This window comes from Ascidiella aspersa, chromosome 4, assembly GCF_963924565.1.
Source record: "Ascidiella aspersa chromosome 4, kaAscAspe10.2, whole genome shotgun sequence".
Lineage (NCBI taxonomy): Eukaryota > Metazoa > Chordata > Ascidiacea > Phlebobranchia > Ascidiidae > Ascidiella > Ascidiella aspersa.
This window is the reverse complement of record NC_139450.1, coordinates 14570670-14592928: the sequence shown is the minus strand read 5'-3', so window position 1 is coordinate 14592928 and position 22259 is coordinate 14570670. Positions and strand designations below refer to the sequence as shown.

At 35.5% G+C, this 22259-nt stretch overlaps 2 protein-coding genes across 2 annotated transcripts; both read right to left on the bottom strand.

The window, feature by feature from the left end:
* Positions 1-8797: 8797 nt before the first annotated feature.
* Positions 8798-10650, bottom strand: LOC146148097 (LRP2-binding protein-like). Its single transcript, XM_083387593.1, has 7 exons — positions 10353-10650; positions 10054-10167; positions 9828-9970; positions 9609-9766; positions 9368-9539; positions 9131-9296; positions 8798-8986 (listed from the first exon to the last, which is right to left on the bottom strand). Exons 1-7 carry the CDS (start codon positions 10572-10574, stop codon positions 8921-8923), a joined length of 1041 nt encoding a protein of 346 aa, XP_083243719.1. The 5' UTR covers positions 10575-10650; the 3' UTR covers positions 8798-8920.
* A 2187-nt stretch (positions 10651-12837) lies between these two features.
* On the bottom strand, positions 12838-21889 carry LOC146148096 (mitotic spindle assembly checkpoint protein MAD1-like). The gene is made up of 17 exons (XM_083387697.1): positions 21747-21889; positions 21084-21173; positions 20783-20904; positions 19177-19334; positions 18865-19003; positions 18617-18746; positions 18472-18551; positions 18207-18396; positions 17924-18049; positions 17750-17860; positions 17546-17668; positions 16844-16978; positions 16080-16190; positions 15549-15690; positions 15308-15408; positions 13890-13994; positions 12838-13212 (listed from the first exon to the last, which is right to left on the bottom strand). Exons 1-17 carry the CDS (start codon positions 21867-21869, stop codon positions 13057-13059), a joined length of 2142 nt encoding a protein of 713 aa, XP_083243823.1. The 5' UTR covers positions 21870-21889; the 3' UTR covers positions 12838-13056.
* Positions 21890-22259: the final 370 nt, after the last annotated feature.

Genomic DNA, 22259 nt, shown 5'->3' with positions numbered 1-22259 from the left:
AAACCGGTTCAAAAAGTTCCGGTTCGGATACAATATAAGTTGCGTTCTATAAAATGTGGGTCAATAAATGTAGAAACTAATCTTTGAATTGCAAGTCATTTAATCTAAGTTATACGTAACGTTACAAAAATAGCAACTCATTATTGAAATATCTAAAAAATAAAAATATCAACGTTGTTTTAATCAATATTTATAACTTTTGTCATAAAATTTCAAACATGTCGTAACTTAAATCTGTAAAAAGAGGTTGTGACGTCATTTTGTTTACAGGTTCGGGTTCGGTTAAGGTTCATGTTCTTTCAAATTAGTCGGTTCATTTCCGGTTCAGCTCCTTAAAATCTTACAAAAAATGGTTCAGTTTCCGGTTCGGATAAAATTGACCCAAAACCGGTTCATAAAGCTCCGGCTCGGTTCCGGTTAGACTCCCTGCTGTGAACTCACATCTAATTTACGTATCTTGAGAGACGCTATTGAACCTAAATTCATAAGTTAAATTCTGTAAGGATACCCTAACCCTGCTGAAAACAAAACGAAAAGTCACGAACACAATACTGTGCCGCTTTTTTGGAATATACTTCGACGCTTTTCAGTCGATACTTAGAGGAGTAAACTATCAGTTTCGCTTTTCGCTTGGTTTCTCAGTCGCACAAAAACGTGCTTACTTTTAATGCAGAATGCCCCGCTTTAACGCAGTAAATATCACGCCTCTTTTGGGGCATTGTGAAATACTGTACAACAGTTAATACATTAATTGTGACACGAATTGGAATTGTGTGCAACCATTTAGTTAGCGCTCTTGTCAGCGATGTAATAATAATGCTAATGATGTGGCAATGATGTAATGGTTTAACTTTCTTTTACGTGCGGGTCGTGCGCGTTAAATCATTTGGCGTGCCCGAAAAATCATCTTGCATGCCACTTTCGGCATGCGTGCCAGGGGTTTCCGACCCCTGCAGTATACACTAGTAGCGGCTTAAATCCCCGCGTTACCTTAATTATCGTGTGTACTGCTGAGTTTTGTGAATATACTCAACGAGCAATATCAACTGAGTAAAGTGACTTGTCTAGAGTACAAGAAGTGGTTAAGGACAGGTTATTTAGCGCTTGTTATTTGCAGTCAGTCTTGACAAGGGATGTGCAAGCTAGTTAGGCAGCCGTCTGCTCTCGTCTTAAGAGCCAGCGCCTTCTTCCCCGTAACTACAGGCCTCTCATCGCTAAAACACAACGCATTTGTTCCTAATATGCCTAGGCGCACATTTGGTTTTCTAGAGCGTTTTGTTGGTGATTAAGCTTTTTGTTCTGGTTAAAAAAACGCCTAGGAATTTCGGAAGTTTGGCAACCATGGTTTTACGCACACCTGATATTTAGAATCCTACCACAACTTAACCTTTTTTCCATAAGTTAGGGATGCACTTTATTAATTTAAGTGTGCTAACAAATTACATTAAAACATTTCGTTTGTGCACCTGTTACAGAATGTATATACTGGACCAGCAGGGTTCACTTAGTAAGTCTATACCGGGCTCGCCAATATTTGGTGTAATGCTGTGCACCTGCGAGATGTCGTCAAGACGCAATGTTTTCCACTAATGTTATATAATATTGTTATGGGCTGGCACTTAAGATTTAAATCACCTTTTAAATTTTGTTTTTCGATAAAGTAAAGTAAAGTGAACGATATAATTTTACTTAACAGATTCCCCCCACCAACGGCGCTTTATTAATAAACGCAAAACAAATAAAAAGGTACGATCTACAAATTATGCTCATTTAAAGATTGCGAACGCAGTTGGTATGTCATGCAGTATAATATTTTTTTACATTTTCTGAACACCCTAAACGCCCCAGATAAAATTGTGTAAAGGGTAATTATTTTAGCAAGGTGCAACCTTTATTGGAAGTGGAATTTATTAATTTAAAATAGCGAAATAAAATAACAAGTTTAAGGGTACTTTAAGCTATTTAAATTATTTCCCGCGTAATATTTATGCGCGGTGCGAAATCTGGCGGAATGTTAAACTGACCCTCTTGTAAAATAAATTTGCCCCACAGTCGGGGATGATCCCTTTTATTAAATAAAAGCAAAGTTGAGTTCCTTTTGCAAGAGGCCTTTCCCTCAGAGCGCTTTCTTTTGGTGCACCTTGACTCGGTTATACATAACGGGATTCGCCTTTAAATTAGGCACGTAAGGAAGGGGCTATTTAAAAAATTAAATGTGTTTTCTGTGTTGCTTATAGGTTACCGAGTTCTACATTTTGGAAAAATAGAGTCCTTCTGCTCAATCTGCTGCACAACATTGGCAAAACCGAGTTGATAGCTACACAGTGCGACATCTGGCGGAGGGTTCAACAGACCCTATTGTAAAATAAATTTGCCGCTAGATGACATCACAGATAATTTTGTCAGTCGGAGGGATGATCTCTCTTTATTCAATAAAAGCAAAGTTAAGTTCGTATTCGAAAAGGCCTTAATTCCACCAGTGTTTGGGTTCACAATGACTCGTAAAAAGCCACATTTATGTAACGAGATTTGTCTTTAAATGAGTCGTATCGCGCAAAATTTGCCTTTAAACGAGGCCTGATGGCGCAACTTAGCAAAGTAAAATTTCTGGAGTAGGTATTGTTTGTCATAATATTTTAATCAAAGGTTTAGATTTAAGGCTGTTCGCGCTTAACAGTCGTTACAACATAGAGTATTCTGTTGTTACTTTACAGTAAGTGGGTAGCTGGCCTGGTTCGCCTTGGTCATTTTACTTTCGCCCTAAAGCCAAATATGTTATTAGGTCTATCTACTATACCAGGTGTTGGCAACCTTTATCCAGTCGCGGGCCAAAACCAAACTCATAAAAGTCTCTGCGGGCCGCACAACATGTTAACTAAGAATTGTGTTATTAAATTTCTAAACAACTGTGAATCAGGCGGGCCTCGGATTTTTTTGCCTTTTTAAAACGTGTTTAACTAGATTTAAGGAGGCAGTAAAGTGTTGAAAAAAAAGTAGTTAAAAAATATATGTCTAATTTTTTGTAATACGTTTTCCACTTTGTAGCCTTCCACAGCACGGTAAAGCACTGATCTAGTTCAAAAACAGAATCAAAACGTAACAAACCAGACGTAAAAGAGATCATTCGCGCAAAGTGCGTAAATGTTTCGCATTCACGTAGTTAAAATAGTCAAAAATTATTTGAAATGGACTCGTGTCCAGTTTGTCAAAAAGGCGGCGGACCGTAGGTTGCCGACCCCTGTACTATACAATATAATATAGTGGTTCCTAACCTTTTACAGCAGGATGGTCCAAGGTTGACAGCACCGCGGGCCACAATATTTCTTGCATATTCTTTGCGGGCCACATACATTAGGCTACATCCGTACGAGGGCGTGAAACGTACTATCGTCGAACTTGTGCGCAATGAAATCGTAGGGTATGAGACTGCGGAAAATGGTGCGCGCGAAGCGCGAAAAGTTTTGCGTATTTGACAATACTTTTCAGTTAGAAGACAGCATTTTATAAGCGTAGAATGTTCACGGAAACAAAAAAATTAAGAGAGATGTTGCATACTACACAATCGCCAAATACAAAGACGTTTTCGTTTTGCGCAAAAAGGTTTTAATCAGATCAATTTAGCTGAAATTTCATCTTGGAATGGGTCAGCGCGTAAGGCTAAAGTCACAGTGAAAACCACATTTTTAGAAAAGTTTCGTATAAGACGCACTGCGGCTCAAACCGGTCGTTAGTTATAACTAGGGCGATTATTTTTTGACCTAAAAAATTAGAAATTTTGACCTAAAAAGCTGCTGTGAATTTGGTGAGCGATAGGAATCTGGTTTATTTCATGGTATAACTGGAAAAATGTAATGATGACCAAACAATTGCAGTATTCTTACTGTTCGTTTGTCACTTAGATTTTTTGAGTAAACAGTCAACGGTACGCATCGTAATAATTCAACAGTGCTCGCGAGCCATGAAAAATGATGTTGCGGGCCACATGTGGCCCGCGGGCCTGGGTTTGGACCACCCTGTTTTACAGCTTGCGATACCGCTCAGAAATAAGAAATAGATTATTGTGGCACCCCAAAAGACTTTTTATTAGTAACTCACTATAATGTTACAATAAACGAAACTGGAACAACACACATTTGATTTATTGTACTCTAATCGTATCAAAAAGTTGTAGGCCTAGGCTAGGAGGCTTAGCAATTGAGCAAAAATCTGTTTCCTGAAGATCAATCGGCAGTTGGCACCGTTGAGCATTAGAAAGGCACGACAGGTTCACTGATATAAGACCAAAAATAGTCGGAACAAGCCCTAAACTTATCTAAATATGACCTAATTAACACCTAAAACTGAGGGTGTATGAAACGTTTGGAGTCACCAGTCTGGTATCGCCCGTTTTAGTATGACGTTTGTTCCCGGTAGGGTATTCCGATTTACAACTTTTTCAATCTATGTAGGCATCGGCCTACTTCTATATTAATATTATTTAAAACTGTGTTCTATTCCGACCGTGATGTTCTTCTAATGTCTGTTTAATTGCTGGAGTCTCATGTGATGCGTTTTTTTTGCATTTTGCGATGATCGAAAAACATAACCCAAATTGTAAAATAGGAATGGCGATAGCTTAACTTTCTCTATGCTCTTGCTGCCGATTGTGTAACAGGGTATGAATCAAATCTTATAAAGGTAACGGTCCACGTAAAAGCGAAATTTAATACACTTGCGTGATATACAAAAAATCACTCAATCCCGTTGCGTTTTTTCGGATAGCCTGTTTATAAAGCTAACGCAGGGTCTTTTCGAAAAATCGTTAGCGGTTTTGTAAGGAAGATCATTCATTAACAAAAAAAGCACAGAATTACTATCATTATAATCTGTGAAGGTGCGAGCCTGCACAGTTTAAGTTTATTTAAAGTCATTCTTAATCACTGCTTTTACATATTATATCAAACTTTAAACCTGTTGTTACAGCCAAAGTTTGGAAAAGGTTTGTGGAAATTTAAGATGCAACCAATAAGCATGTTGTGTCATACATCCTACAAAACGAAGATCCCGTTTCAGCGTTTTTTCTTTGAAAAAAATTATATTTATTTTTTGACTATACACCCAGAATGGCAACAGGACTCAAAACCAAAACATGCACATTGTGCGCACAATGTGCACTTGCGATATGTGCACGGTTCGGTGCACATTCCAAGGTGCACATTGTGCACTTGTGATATGTAGGCTACGCAAACCGAAATGTGCACATGGCACGGTTCGGTGCACATTCCAAGGTGCACAATGTGCACTTGCGATATGTGACGATTAAGTGCACATTGTGCACTATCGCTCAATGTGCAACTTACAATGTATCAGTAAACGTTATACAGAAAAATAAATAACTTCATATTAAACGATTTTTCCGATGATGTTTTTGTATGGAAAAGATCAAGTAATGCATATTATCTTTCGTGCCATTCTTTTTATTATGATATATTTTCTATTTGAGTTCCAATTTTATGGATTTCCGATTATATTGAGTGAATTTATTATGCATGCTATTTTTCGATCGATTCTTTTTATAATTATTTTTTTTAATTGAGTCCCAATTGTATGGATTTTCGATTATATGGGTTAAATTTACCAAACAAATAAGTTAACAACTGAAAATAACTAAACCTGCAAATTTAGCCTTAAAACCCGTAAAAGTATTTTTAAACGTTCACAAATTTTAAATACCGTAGTCTGCTTATGTGGGCATGGTTATGACGTCATTGGGTATCGGATTGTGATACTTTTGTTAACGATATTGGTTATCGGAAAAATGTCACGTTTTGGGCACCCCTACCCAATTGCATGTTGATAGGAACTTTTAAACGTAAGGCAACACTTCTTGTACTTAAAGATCTATGTTTGACCATTTTAATGTAATTCAACTGCAATATTGCATTTTAATTTTGTTAACTTAGAAAAAAATTGGTTAGAATTAGTTGAACATTGAATAGCGATGCGATTGTTTGTGTTTGTTTTTAAGTGATCAATGAATCCTAAAAATAACTTTCGTAATTAGTGGCTCTATCGACCTCTCTGATTCACTGCATTTTAAAAAATACAAGCATTTTTATTATGAAATACATTTAAAATGAGTGATTGTATAACGTTAAGTCAGGCCATAATTGCGTAAATTTAAAAAACTTCAACACAAAAGTTTATATTATAAAACCAGAAAATTGAAGGAGTCACGGCACGCATATAGCACAAAAGCAATTAAGGGAACAAAAAAATACTCACTTCAGGGCGAAATACCAATCGTAAGATAAAAAGTTGGAAATGGTTGAATAGAAAAATTTTAAACGGAAAACTGCAGCAGCAATATTTGCGAAATACTTTAAGCAAGATTATAAACGAAATACTATCGATAGGTAGGTAATATGAAAATGCGACAGAAACAAATTAAATATAACCTCAAATGACAAAGGAAAATGAAATTATAGTAAAAATAAATGAAAAAAAGGCTATCGAAATATAAAAATCAAAAATCAATACACTAAAGGGAAGTTAAAGACGAACGTAGAAAAATGCTACAGAAACATAAAAAATATATAATGTTAGATTACAGAGAAAAAATAATTACTGAAAATAAAAGGTAAGGCATAGGCCTACATTTATGCAACAATCAAAAAGGTAAAGTATGCCGAACTGTTACCGAATCTGAACCGTTTTTTGTAAAATTTTAAGGACCAGAACCGGAACTGAACGGAATAATTTGAAAGAACATAAACCTTCACCGAACCCCAACCTGTAAACAAAAGCGGTTCACTCCAGCATGACGTCACAACTTGTATTTTACAGAGTTAAGTTAACGCCATGTTCGAAATTTTATGACAAAAATAGGCGCTCTTTCAATATTGTACGTGAAAAGTTATGAATAAAAAAAAAATAATAATACCGCATACCTCAACGCATATTGTATGGGTTAGGGTGCGGGTTAGCGTTTGGGTGAGGGCGGGTCAAGTAATATTATGTTCATAATTAATAATAACTTGACCCACCCTCAACCAAACGCTAACCCGCACCCTAACCCAAACAATATGTGTTGTGGTATGCGGCATTTGAAGAAATATTTTTTTATTAATTTTTACGTACAATAGTGAAAGAGCCCAAAAATATGAATATTGATTAAATAAAACGTTGATTTTTCTGTTTTTCTATATATGATCAATGAGTTGCTGTTTTTTTAATACGTCACGTAACTTAGCTTAAATGAATTTACAATTCAAAAATTAATCTTGCCTGTAACCAACGAGACTGCAAACCGTGCTCAAAATGCGTCCGATTCTCTCGGTATCCACCCGACGAATGACGATGCAACACAACGCCATCCAAAACGCAACCGCACACAAAGTTGTCACGCAGTGCTAGAAAAACTGAGACTTCGAAATTCACACAAAGTCCTAACCCTGAGGGAAAACCAAGTTGGTGGGTAGCTGACCCGAACGGCGATTCCCGCGGACAAACGCATTAGTCCGGTACAAAGGGTCTACAACAATTATATTTGTGACAATCTGTATATCTTCTGGTAAGTAAGAAAATTACAAATCCTACATCTACCTGTCTGTCTGTTTTTAAGTTTGATAATAATAATCGGCTGCCAAACAAATAGCGCCTTACCATCACACGCGGTGGAAAAAGTGATCACGGAAAACAGAGTGTGCAACTTTTTAGCCACATTTGCCGCACCGGCACATTAATAGCACATCAAATTCAAGTGAGGTGCACATTAGATGCAGATTTAGTGTACATTTGGTGCAAATATCGCAAGTGCACAATGTGCACCTTCAAATGTGCACTAAACCGTGCACATATAACAAGTGGACATTGTGCGCACAATGTGCACATTTTGGTTCGTGCACATATGACAAGTGCACATTGTGCGCACAAAGTGCACATTTTGGTTTTGAGCCCGTCTCCAGAATAAGGGCCTAAATGCAGAAAAGTTTTCGCCCATCGCGTAAACTTGTTTGTTTGTGGATATTTTTAAATCTAGACCATGTGAACTAAAAAAATAAATAAATCTGAATTAATATATTTTTAAATTTCAATTCCGCTAAATTATTTTCAAATGCCATATATCGAGCAATATGCCAGTCTCTTGCATGTTCCTAGTGCGTCACCTATCCTTGTTTGTCAATTTAAGCAAAACAAAAGCAAGTTTTTTGTTTTGTGTGAAGACCGGACTTGTGTAATCTCTAAACATTTTCACTACATAAAAAGCAGGGGTGGCGAACCATTGACACGCGGGTCACAACTTAACCTGTTTTAGAGGCTGTGCAAACAGATATTTGCCAATCGTTTAGTTTTAGTCAGCCTAACTAGGTCACAGGGCTGAGGAGTAGGTTAGAATAACCCGACTCCACCCCAAAAAAGAAACCCGATTCCGACTCCGGTCAAATGTGCGATTCCATTTTGTTGAGTCCCGAGTCTAGCCCTGAATCTACAGTGTGTATTCAGCCAATTTATGTAACTAAAATAACGTGGATATTCAGCAATCCACTTATAGGAGTGTCATAAACAATTTATCCACTCACAATACATGGTTGGAAAATATTCCAGAATATGCTATTCTACTTTTACAATTTCCAATTGGCGGCCATATCTTTTTTTTGCATGTCGGACTCAGGACTCGGGTAGTTTTATATGGTCTTACTCGAGTCTAGAGTCCGGCCCCAGCAAAACAAACTGACTCCTCGAGTCCCGAGTCCGACTCCGCAGCCCTGCTAGGCAACCTGGTAGACATTTTTTACCTACTGAGAGTTTTCAAATTTATGAATATTTTTTATTAATATCATCGTTGCAGTTTACAACGTTAAGTGCAAAGGTGAAAAACAAAAAATACTGACGTTATTGCAGAGATACATTTTCACTTTTTTACAATGATACAATAAGATTACAATAATCCATAAGCAACGTTAATACGAAAGTCATGCGAGATAACTGGATCCAAATCACAAGCCTAAAAATAAAGCAGTTTTAAATGAAATGTTAATATTGGATTGTATATATATATATATATATATATAAATGTTGATGTCCATATATTTATTGATATATAATATAAAAAGTGGATATCTATATATTTAATAAAATAATATTGTACCTGATTAAAGTATTTTTTTGCCTCTTCCACATTTTTTGTTACGCCATAACCATGGTGGAGGCATCTAGATAGATAAAAACAGGCGTAGGCTATTCCTTTAACAATAAAGGTTGCAAGACAACCAGTATCTCTGGCCAAACTCTCAACGTCTGTATACTCTACAACCCTAAAAAAGAAGAAGATTCATAAGCTTATTAATGTGATACTTTATAAAATCAATTAAAAAACATAGACAACCTTCTTGCAAGGTCGCTTGCTTTTGTATATAATCTTTTTTGGTAAAATAGTTGAACAAGTCTTCCCTGGGCATAAACATTGCCCCGGTCTGCAGCTTCCTTAAGACACTCATAAGCACTGCTTTCACTTTTTGCAATACCTTGACCCTCCAAGTACATCACTCCCAAAATACCTTAAAACATAGAGACAAGGAATTAAAGGAGCAATCAAAATATTTGATTTGTAAACACTGAATAAAAACCTTGAGATTCCAAATTTCCATTACCACATGCTTCAGAATGCCAGAAAAAAGATTTCCTCAGGTTTAAAAATTCAGGCCTAGCATAAAGCATACCCAACATGGTTTGAGCTAATATACTTGCTTTTGGATTTCCATCATCAGCAGCCTTAATCCACCATCTAGCACAAAATCAGTTACAAGAAGATCATAACTTTTAAAGGCATATTATAATAAAATCACCTTTCTGCTTCTTGGTCATTTTGTTGAACACCATAACCTTCAAAATAAGCACGGCCGATATTAAATTGAGCGGAATGCCTAAGATGGGAAGCATGGACACTTTCACTTGTAGCCACTTTCAACATTAATTCCATTCCATTTTTCTGTGATGTTATTTTTTTTTGTATAAAAAATATTTAATAAACACACTTTAAATTTTAGTAAGTATAAATAAATTGCAAGTAACCTCATCTATTGTAGTACCCAATCCATCATAGTACATTGTTGCAAGTTGATACATTGCTTGATAGTCCCAATCTTTAATTCTTTCAAACTGAACAATTGCCTTTTCCAACAAACCCTTCCAAAGAAAATAGTTAAAATACACAGGAAACGTTTGTAACTAAGTAGTTCACCATTGTAATTTTACATTATATATACATAGTTTTAGGTAAATAATGTTTCAGTAAAATTGTTTGTTGACATTCGCCAAAAAATGGGCTTCTGTTCACTGAATATAATGTAAGAAAATATAAATAGGTATACTTCTTCATAATAAAATTGACCCAGAAGAAAAGGTGCGGTTCTGTCACCAGCTTTGATTTTTTCAAGAAGATGTGTTTCAATTTTTTCGAACAAATGATCATCAGTTGTAACACTGGTTGAGCCGAACTTTGCACTTTCGTCTACAATCTCATCATGAAGAGTGCTTATAACGCTTCCACCGCCACCAGTTCCAGGCACGACTACCTCTAATGTGTTTTCCATAATTCCCTAATTTCGGTAAACCTGTAGCTTTTCTTTCATACTATCCCTATAATTGTCAGTCAACTGAGATCCGGCAAGTGTGCTTGACGAGGAAGCAGGCTTTACAGGAGATGCTGTTTACCTTTTTGGTTACACTTTATCCTATACGACGCAGCGAAACAATTGATTGGGTGTTATAATAAAAGTTTGTATTTGACAGATTTATTACAATTAAAAAATAGACATAAAAGCATCAAATTCGTTCTGTACAAATACTTTTTCTAGTAGTAGTATTCATTTCAATTATGGTAATTTTATACACATAATATGCCTAATGGGCTTTTATGTTACATATCCATAGCTCAGGATCGGTAACTATGACGACATCGTTTATTTTTTCTCTGAGGTGATTCGCGCCAAATCTTTGGTAAATTGAAATGTATGAACATTGCACATCTTTAATCCTCGTGTTGAAATTGTTTTGTAATTTACCTATAAAACAAATGGAAGTAGTTATTAGAAGGTAACGACTTACATTTAAAGAACTGTAAATATATTTGGGACAAGCACTTTAAAGCTTTTAGTCGCGATCCGAAAATAAACGTAGTAGGCCTACCACGTAAGTTTCTTTAATATGATATGCTTTGCTGCTAGGCCTCAGCCGTAACTTTGTAGCGGTTTGGGGATGTATGGGATGTTTATTGGGACTACGTTTAGTTCCCTGTGACTCCTTATATCCGATTCCTATCAGAAGGTTAACATCTACCCAAACTACTTGTCTATCAGTCCGATGTATTAGCATTAGTAAAGGCGACTGCTCACGAAGGCGCCCCGGTCAGACTGCCGAGGGCGTAGCACGAAAAGGCATATGCGAGAAGGTGAGAGTAACAAGAGAAAGAGAGGAGTAGCGAGACGAGTAATTACAGCGAAACGAATAATGGTAAAAGGCAAATAACTCAGATACACCACGTCGAAGTATTTAATTAGATGGACACGTCACTACAACTTCGTCAGCTGTGGCAAACTCCACAGTGGGGCGCCCAGGGGCGGATCTTGCTTTTATTCGTGACGCAAGAAAAAAAATCAAAGATGACTTCGCAAAGTTACGACAAAACGTGACGTCAAAAGTAGGGTTGGTTGGGAACTTGGATTAATATTTTTTATATATCCGGATGTTTGGAGTCTAACCTAACCGGATAATAAAAAACATATATCAGACTATCGATCTTTCGCAATTCACGTAAATCGACAATTTAAAAATCAACCGACAACAGTATCATTAAATCAGTGACACAGTTTGTTAAAACATTAATACATGCCATAGAAATAATTGAATTGCCAATTTTTAATATTTTCTTTGTTATAAAGCACAACACATCAATTGTTGAATCTTGTGATTGTAACCACTACCCTTTGGGTTTCTCTATGTGTCACAATGACACAAGATAAAAGGATTTGTTTAATGATTGGATTCAGTTAGCTGCTTAACAGTAGTACAGTCATCAATCACTACAACAATCACTGTAGATTAAATGCAAAATTTTAGTAGAACTAGGCATACAGTATGCGACATTAAGCGATACTTCTACATTCTATAGAAACTGTCGCTCCATTTCCCGACAGGTTTTGGAAAAAACATTCGAACTTGGCAAAAACGGACTGAAAAGGTGTAAAAAACGGAAAACTTTTCGTATGCTACCTGGTTAGCCAGAAAAATTTTATTTGTATATCAGATAATAAAAAAAACTAACCGCTATCCGGATAGTACAACCCTAATCAACTTGCGGACCCCTGAAACCTTCTCACGAACCACTGGTTTAAGTTCACAAAACTTTCATTTTCGAGGGTACGATGAGCTACACGATGCCTTTGCTTTGAAACACTCACAACTATAAATGGGGGGAATTATGGGCACGTGGCCTCGTCCACTCGGGATGCCCGTGTTCATATTATTCAGTTAACAGTTTGCAGCTCAAAAAACAGGGTTTCAGTTAATAACAAAGTTTCCAAAGAAATGCAGAAAGACTAAAAAGGTGCTTAATTTTAAGACAAAATCTTAATTATAAAGGTACCCGAAGACTAAACGTGCATACTGCATATTCTAACTTTTTTCAAGTTTACCATAGTTTACACAATGCAAATTAGGCAATAAATTGAACAATTTTTTCCATTTCACGTATGTCCGTATATACACCAGAAATACCGGAGTAAAGTGTGTTAACTCAAACACTGTTGCCTGGAGTCTCCGCAAAAACAACTGAGGTCTGAAACAAACGACGCTGTCATGTTTTTAGCATATATTTTAGAAAGTTTAAAGGAAAAATGAGATGATCACCGAAAACGAATATTTTATTAGGCGTACCCAATACCCATTCGCCGTAGTTGGAAACATAAAGGCTAATTAGCCTCAACATAAGTAAAATGATTAATAAAGAAAACTACAGCTGCCCAGTTCGAAAATATTTGCGACAAAATTGAAGGTCTGATGGGTTGCAGTGATGTTTCACTCCATTAGGGTCTGTTGGCTGTACAGGTTGACAGATAAGGCACTAAGAAACATCGGGATACTGTTTTGGTGATGTAAGTGCAGACTGATCAGCTCGGCAAGAGACTTGGAATATTCAGTCTCAAGTAACTGCATTTCGCCGTTGTCCATCATCTGTTAATTGAACAACCCTTTTTAAATACTTTAAATAAGGATTCTTGTAAAGATGCCTGATACGCGATATTATTGTCAAAAGCAACGTGATCGGACTGATACCGAATGACTGAATACTATAGTCAAGTAGGCAATATTGATAAGTAGGGATGTTCAAAGTAGAATATCGAATCCTTAGATTCGAATCAAATTCGATTCGTATCAAAATATTTCAGGTAATTGAAAACGATAAAATTTCTTCGTTTAAAGCGTTTTTTTTGTGCGACCGATTACTTGCCGATAACTTTTGCCTAAAAAAGCAAGTGTTAATCAAGCTTTATTGGGCGAGCTATTTTCGTGTAATGCCAGGTACATAGTTCTTAAATGCAATCTTTTGAATGCAATAGGTTGCAAAAGTAAAAAAAGTAGGATTTTTATAATTAGGTCTAGTTCACCCCAAACAAAATACAAGTTAAATGATATAAAAATATACTAGGATGCGATATTCTGAACTCTTTATACTAGATTCGAAACGTAACATTCTAGATTCCCCTGGGATTCTACTTAGATTGATAAGTTAACCCTATTTATAAGTAGTTTCAGGGCATTATACTGAGTAAAACTACAATACAACCCTAGTTTCGAACAACCACCAACACTAGTCGTAGCAAACATTTAATAGGAAAGTAAGCGCTTACCTGAAATAATAAATAATCGGCTTCGGATTCAGCGAACATGGAAACCAGCTTAAATTGAGCATCGGCTGAACTGTCGATTCGGTAACCAGTGAGAGAGTAACATGCCTGAGGATATGAAGATAAAAGAGTATGGAAAAAAACTGCGGTGTTTTCCGAAATACACTGATTAGTAACTTATTCATTCGAATTCTAAAAGTATACTGGTACAGTACACCTTTGCGTATTGACGTAACACGGCATATTTTTGTACAATTGATACAATGCTTTACAGCAAGGGTCTCAAACACGCGGCCCGCGGGCCGCATGCGGCCCGCGAGAACATTTTGTGCGGCCCGTGTAGAAATTTTGGATTTTCAAGTATTGACAATATTTAAGTGCCACATATCTTTTTTTATCAGATTTGAAAGTTAAAATTCACTCTAAAATTCCTTCAAAAAACTGAAACTATACTCACCAAACTTCACTGTCATATCACTTTCAAACGCTACCATTTATGCGGTAAAAGATCTACTATTACGTCACATTGCCTATTCAACTCTGTACAGTTGTCACAATAACGCTGGAAAGTGCCGTCAGTCAGGTGTTAGTGTAATTGGTCATCTCATAATGTATAAATTGATTGTCGAGTTGTAGGCTTTGATTGTTCTAGCCTAGTATTGCAATAAATTTCTATAGCTTAAAAAGCTAAATTACACTTGTCTTTTGCTTCAAAAATGAGAAAAATCACAGACGAAAGAAAAGTTTTTCAAGATAAGTGGGAGGAGCTATATTTTGTCACCGCGGTCAGAGGTACTAGTTATTGCCTTATTTGCCGGCAGAAGATCGCTGTTATGAAGAAGTATAACAAGGGTTTGCACTTCGAAACAATGCACCGCGATAATTAATATGCTTACCAGGGCAAAGTAAAAAAATAAAAAGTTAAACCAGCACTTTGCAAACAAAGAATTTTCTTTGCCAATATTAGGCAGTCCACATCTGCAAGCAACTCCAGATTTGATTCTGCTGACAATTTGAAGCCCAAAGTAGCCAGAACAAACAACTATAGCCTAAAATCAGCCTACATGTGTTTATATTTTATTGTGTTCATTTTGTTGTGAATTGCGGCCCTTGGGCATTTGACACGTCCTCATTTGGCCCTCAGAGCAATTTGAGTTTGAGACCCTTGCTTTACAGCAACAGTATATTCACGGCATAGGTTTTTAGATTTTCTTAGACGAGTAATATTAAAACATTTGTCGATTATTGTAAGTAAGTGCGCTTTACAAGAATCGTTGGGATCGCCGTAGTCATAAAGGATTGTAGAATTTTATTCTACATTGCATTAAAACAGTAATTTTGGTTATTTCTATCTCAAGAATACAAGTGAAAAAGTCTGTAAGATTGCAGCTTTAAAACAGGCATGAGAAAATGCTTCAAACCTGTCTAAATTCTTGAACCTTTTTAGTGAAAATCTCTTTCAACCTTTGATTTCTAAGCTCGGCCATATGCACCTGGTCTTTGGCAGCCTTCATCGATTCCACTGAAATGAAGCACAAATCACAAACTATCATCCTATTTTAAAATAAAGATGTACGAAAATCCAAAAAGTACGCTAACTAAAAATCTGATTTTAATATTAAGTATTAAATGGTTTATATATAAAAATAGAGCGATGCCTACCTTCCACCATGGAAACCTCATGGCCTTCTTCGACGTCTTTTAGTTTTTGTCTAAGGCGGGCGCATTCCTCTTCCAGATTGGCATTGCACTGCTTTGCCTTCATGTGCGCCAGGTCCGCCGGATTCATCGCAAAGTGTATAATCTTCCAACAGAAAACAGCATTGCAGGTTTGTGAAAAGTAGCACAACGCGCTTGCGCTATTTGGTTTTAGTATACACAACAGTCGTGTTAAAACTTTGTGTGAACAAACAAAATCTAACGCGGTTTCGTTACGTTGACGCTTATTATAGATTCCGAGAAAGCTTGAAAGCTTAGATAGACAGATGGCTTTTATTTACCAAATTTTAAGGTGTGAATAACAGTTTCGTACTAATTATTGTTAGTGTGTAACATTTAAAATAAATCTTGGTATACAAAGTTCAAACTTATATCAGTATTGGCAACCGAAATTTGCACAAAACCGATCTTGAAAAAACAAAGCGTTCATAGTTGGGTGTGAAGGTGTTAACTGTATATTACGCAAAATTTAACCTTGGTGGTTTCAGGATTGTAGTCCCCCTTAAGTTTTCCTTGTTCAATCAAAGCTTCAAGTCTTTCATTTTTTTCTTGCAGTCGTTTATTTTCTGCATCGAATTCTTCGACCTGAAATCACTCAACATTTTATGTTTGTTTTTGTAAAGGATAACGACAAATGAATTTATTGAGAGTATTTGATAAGTCTAGCCTACGGTCTTACTTAAGTACATCGCTTTTAAAATTGTGTTATATGCGACAGCAAATATGAATATAGGTATTAGCTCTTGGCCAATCTACACAAATTGATAGGTAACTGGATAATACTATAATATATTCAAACGAAATAATGGTCGACTCGGACGAATGCACTTAAACTGACGGAAATAATGCCTAGTTCTAAGCCAGTTATTCTCAAACATTTTTTATGTTGCGGCACACTAAAAAGTACAAAAAAACATTTGAGACACTCTTTCCACAAAACAACTCATTTATAACTTGACGAACGTCCTTTATATATCCAAGGCAAACACGTAAATGTTTTAATATTATAAGTTTTTAAATAGATAGTGTGCATTTAAATTTTGCATGCTTGATTGCTTGCATGTGTATTTCTAATACAAATAGTTTATTTTACAAAATAACAAGTTCCGCGGCACACTAGAGTGCCGTGGCATACAGGTTGAGAATAACTGGTCTAGGTAACTGGAACCAGGTTATAGCAACCACAGGTTATCACAAGTAATTGGCAAACATTAATAGATATATCCGTTAAGACTAACCTTTTCTTTTAGGGCTGCAATTTCTAAATCATTTGACCTCATTAATCCTGGCGACGAAGAGCCTTGATCAGAGTGGCTCGCCATCTCAAGATGCCTTACTCTTAACTTGTTCATCATAGCTTTCTCCAAAATTTGCTGTCCAACACAATAAATTATTTATAAAATTACCATGGTGAAATATAGAGTTTTGTCACCTACAAATGAAACCGGGCACACAGTAGAGTAGAGTAGAGTAGAGGAACTTGTAATATGAAGTTCATACGCAACCACAAACTTGCATAAGTATCAGTCAATGTTTTGAACATTTATAGTCCATCAGTAAAGCTTAGTTTTTTAGCGGCAAACATTAGCTGATTGTGATACACTTTGCATAATACTAACTTTATTATGTACCGATTTAATGTTATATGGCTAGCGGCTATCTCAAAGCCAAGTCTAGCGCTTTAATTTACTTCAAAAGCTTTTATTTTCAGTGAGTTTTCATAAATCGTAATTGCCAAGCAATAGTAACGCATTACTTGAAGGAGTTACTTATTTATTTTACTTGGCGAATTATTTGACTGCCTAATCTATTTCTAATCACCGTGTCCCCCTAAACAAAATCGCTAGATCGAATTAAACACACACATAAAATATAATGGATTAAATAATATGGATTTGGTATTCTAAATTCCAAACGGTAGGTAATACTTTATTTAATACCTTATTTTCTTCTTCTAGTTCTTCGATTCGTTTGTGTAACTTTCTGTTTGCATCTTCTGCATTGTCTATTCTTTTTTGGAGTTGTGTTGTGTGAGATGTCATTGTTAGTTCTGCATCATAGGACTAAAGAAATGAATATTTGACAAAAGATTAGTAAAACAAATGACGTATGTTACTCATCATCTAAAAATTCACTAAAGTGACCTGTAAAATCTCTCTCAGAGAATCTCTTTCTTTGCTCAGGAGGCCAGCCCTCTTACGTAATCTTAATAATTGCAAATTTATTGATGATGTTATCTCACCCTGTTGAGATATCTAAATTTGAAGAAAATGAAATATATTGTAAGCAGTGTTTACGTAATAAAATAGTGTTTATACCTTTTCATCTAATCTTTTACATAAGACGTTTTCTTCTCGATAGTTTTTCGTCATCTCTTCTAAATCAGCTTTTAGCAAAGAATTGTTTTCTTCACAGGACGCCAGCTGGTTCTTTAAACTTTCAAACTATAACAAATCATCACAAAAACAGGTTTTCTTTTAATTTAACATTTATATGTTTAACAATCAAACTTATTCCACATCTTATACAGTTTCAATTTAGAATTAACTAAAAATCAGGCACAAAACTATTTAGGTAAAGAACAAAAACAGGATATAGAACCTGAAACTTCATGGTTTGATGAACATCAATTCCTACACTTGAATGTTCTACTTCTAACAATTTTCTTGTCAGTGCTTCATTTTCCTCTACAAGCATTGGCACTCTAGCTGATTGTGTTTCAGCTCGATTTAGTTTAGCTTCAACGGACATAAGCTTTTCATTCAGCAATGAGCAATTTTCTTGATTTTTTCTATTAGAAGTTAAAAAGCAATAAAGTTAGTCTTCTTTTGTTTGATATTGGTTTAAAGGTTACATAAACACGCACCTCAGCTCAATGTTTTCCTCGTGTAAATTTCTGTAATTTTGCTCCATTTGTCTAAACCTGTACATGTCTTCTTTGAAGGCCTAGACAAAAAACATCATTATAACAAAATAAAAAGCTTTTTAACTGAGTTGTGAAAAGTTAATACATTGGCAACAGCTTCTGTGTCTTGCATCTTCTCAAGCCTTGACTTCAGTTCACGAAGTTGCTGCTCACTTTGAACAAGTTTAGAAGTAGTTTCCTGGTGACTTTGCACAAGCTCAGAGGCTGTCTCTAGTCTAAAACATGATGCATATCATATGTTAACAGCATTTCTAAATATTAACATAATTTCACATAAGTAATTTTTTTATGTGTTATTATAAAGTTATTTACTATATGATGGAATATACAAACCTACTATTTTGCTGTTTGATTAAGGCAGCACTTTCTTCTAACTTTAAATTCAGAATGGTATTCTGTGATTGGAACATGAGAGATTGTTCAGAAAGCTGGGAATTTTTGTAATTCAGTTGTTCAAAATGAGATTCAAGTCCTAAAAAATAAGTTGAAATAGAAATAATATTTATTAGTAACAAATCAATTTAATAATAAAGCTGCACATATTATTTATTTTTTGCTTTTTAACGAGACACCAACAAACAACCAAAAGTTAAAAAGTCACACCTGGCAATACATAAAAATACCCTAAATCTAGTTTTCACTTACTTGAATCACTTTCCTGCTTTAGCTTTTCAAGGTTCATATAATTGCTTTCACATTTTAACATTTCTGCATTCTTATCTTTGTGCATTTGCTGAAGATCGTCATGCATCTCAATTGATTGTGCAGTCAACTTGTTCAGTCTTGTTTGCAGTTGTTCACATCTGAAAATTTGTCGAATTTGCATTCAGAGTTTTACACGAACCAACTTTTTTCCTTTTTTTTTAGCGAAAAACACAAAAGTACTTTGAAGTTCAGCTTGAGGGTTTTAAATTTAAACACAATTGAAAAAAGCATCCATATGTGTTCAAATTAATATATTGTAAGCATAGGCGCCGAACTTTCAAAATTCCAGGGCGTTTTTTTAAGTAAGTCCAAAATGTTTTTTATGCATTATCACCAACAAAACACAACAGTACTTATGAAACAGATTAAGTACTTCCGTAAGTTATTATTGAAACAATACGGTGTGTGTCTCGGAATTTCGTCATGCGAAATGGCAAATACACGCAAAATACTCAAGGACCATAGTGGCATTCTACTCCGCTCATAACAAAAAGTGGTATGTCAGTGAACGACACAATATTTACGCAAACTCGTTTATTTATTCACACTACTTAATTAGAACAGCATTTAAGTTATACTTGATGACAAATCGTAGCATTTCTGGATACCTGGCGAGCAAAGCGAGTGCAAATTTTGTGGCATATATTGAGTTTTGTTAAGTTGCTTGCAATTTTTTATTGCCTATCGTCACAGCGTGTTTTAAGATTAATGAATTGTTATCTCACACGAAGTAGTGTGCTATACGGCGTATCGAATTTTGATAAAAAAACAAGGTCAGTTGATGGGTTAATGCAGATTTTACCAGATGAGGTTAATCCCGAAACACAGAATTCTTTTGTAGGCGATTTTGTCAGCTTTCGTGCGAATTTGTTAGCCTTTAAGGTTGACCTAAATCTGGGATCAGCAACATTTTTTTAGACACGTGTCAAAGCTAAACCCTAAAGGTGAGTCCGTAATAAATTTTACCTGACAATTTTTTTTAAAGAACCTTTAATAGTTGATAGTTTCAGGGTATCTAGGGCGCTTTAGGGGGTAATCCTACTTAAAAACATAAACTTATCAGATGCATCAATAAATTTTAAACTTACGTATCAAAAATGGCTACAGAAGACGGATAATAATTAAAATTGGCGGGCCGTATTTTGCGAGTTTAGCACCTTGGTTAATATATCTGGAGGTGGGAACGGATATTTCCACCCACTGTTTCGCACATTATTGTAGTGAACTGTACTAATGGCGGCGCATCTTTATAATAGTTTTATTAGAATTGAAATTAACACATTAGTTGCGCGTGTAACTCGGTCAAATTTCAGGGCGTTTTGACGCCCTGCCAAAAATCCAGAACGTCTAAAAACTCTCTGCACACCCACGTTCGGCGCCTATGATTGTAAGCTTATGTAAAACATTGGTTCACATTGAAATGCAAATGTTATTGCATAATCTTTTTTTAATTTATCAAAATTAAAAGGAGAAAACTTGCAAAATAGAGACCAACAAAAAATATAGTAGCAAAAGTCATCAGAGCATTACACTTTAGGCAACATACTTTTCTTCTAATTGTAGCCTTTGTGACTTGAGTTTTTCACACTGTGCTTCTAATTCAATGTTGGCTTTAATGTGAGCTTTTTCGGATGATGCATACTCTGCCTCTAATTTCTTTATTTTAACCTGAACATAAAATATCAAACTATGTCCTTCTAATCAATTAATATATTTTTAGTTAACAACAACATACTAAATGTACATACATTAGATTTTAAATATGCATGAAAACATATAGAAGTGAATTTTGAATCAATAACAAAAAAAAAACTATCCAATGCAAAAAAGTGTCAACATTTGCTCACCCTCATTGCAATATTTGATGACACATCATTTTCTGCGCTCTCCTTTGGTCCTTCTTCTAATGGAAGTCTAAAGGGTATGCTGCTAATACTCTAATATAAAATTAAAACTTTGATGTATATGCATGTTTGTAAATACTTAAAATATTTTTTATTCAAAAATGTTTTTATCGTTTCTTTATAAGTAGTATAAAAACAAAATAGTTTTTAAGACTGGTGTAGCCCAGTGAATATGTGGGTGGCAGGTGTGTATGTATTCTTAACATCAGGTGTGCCTAAAATCTGGTACACCTCAAATTTTGGCACTAAATACCCAAGATTGGCAAAATCGACATGAAATGCAGGCAGAGTTTCCTAACCTCGATCATGCAAAAATAGCAGATTACACACCTGCAATTCTTAACATTTAGAGCTCCATACCAAAAATCTCTTTCAAGTGAAACGAAAATCAGACTGGTAGTTGACATAGTGCACAAGCACTACTATAAGAGTTAAAAATGCAACCAACTTGTTAAGAGTTGGAAATCTGTATTTAATTTCAAATTTTTTTGGAGCCAGGTGTAATATTATAAAAATATACTAAATTTCACGTTAGAATAAAAACGTAAATTTAATTTGCGTATATCATAAAAAATACTGTTTGTTAGCCTTAAATTATGTTATTACCACTGCATTGGTGTCAGTACCAGAACGGTGTCTTTGTGAAGACATGAACTCTCTAAAATCGCCCATAATGCGGAACACTTTGGTGCTGTCCTGTTGAGCAGAAGATGACGGATCAAAATCCATTTTTATCCTAGTTTGATAGCGTTACTGCAAAATGTTTGAAAAATATACTTGGGTATCAAAATGTGCGGGTCGGGTGTAACAGAGCGTAATAAATTGTATGCTCCGCTGATTTGTTGACAAAGCACCAAGCGAACAATCGTAAAGTTACACATGATTACTCAGCTTTGTCGAAACCGTACTACTATTTTTTCGTAAATTTGGCATAGGCTATTTTACGATTTTTTTGTTGAATTTAAAAATACATAATTAAGGGTATGTATGGCGCTGACCTAGAATCTTACCACATTTTCGTTCGGGGTGTTATATTTCTAACATTATTTGGGTTGGGGTGCGAGTTAGCGTTTGGGTTCGGGTGGGTCAAGTGTTTTTATTGATATATTTATCCTATCT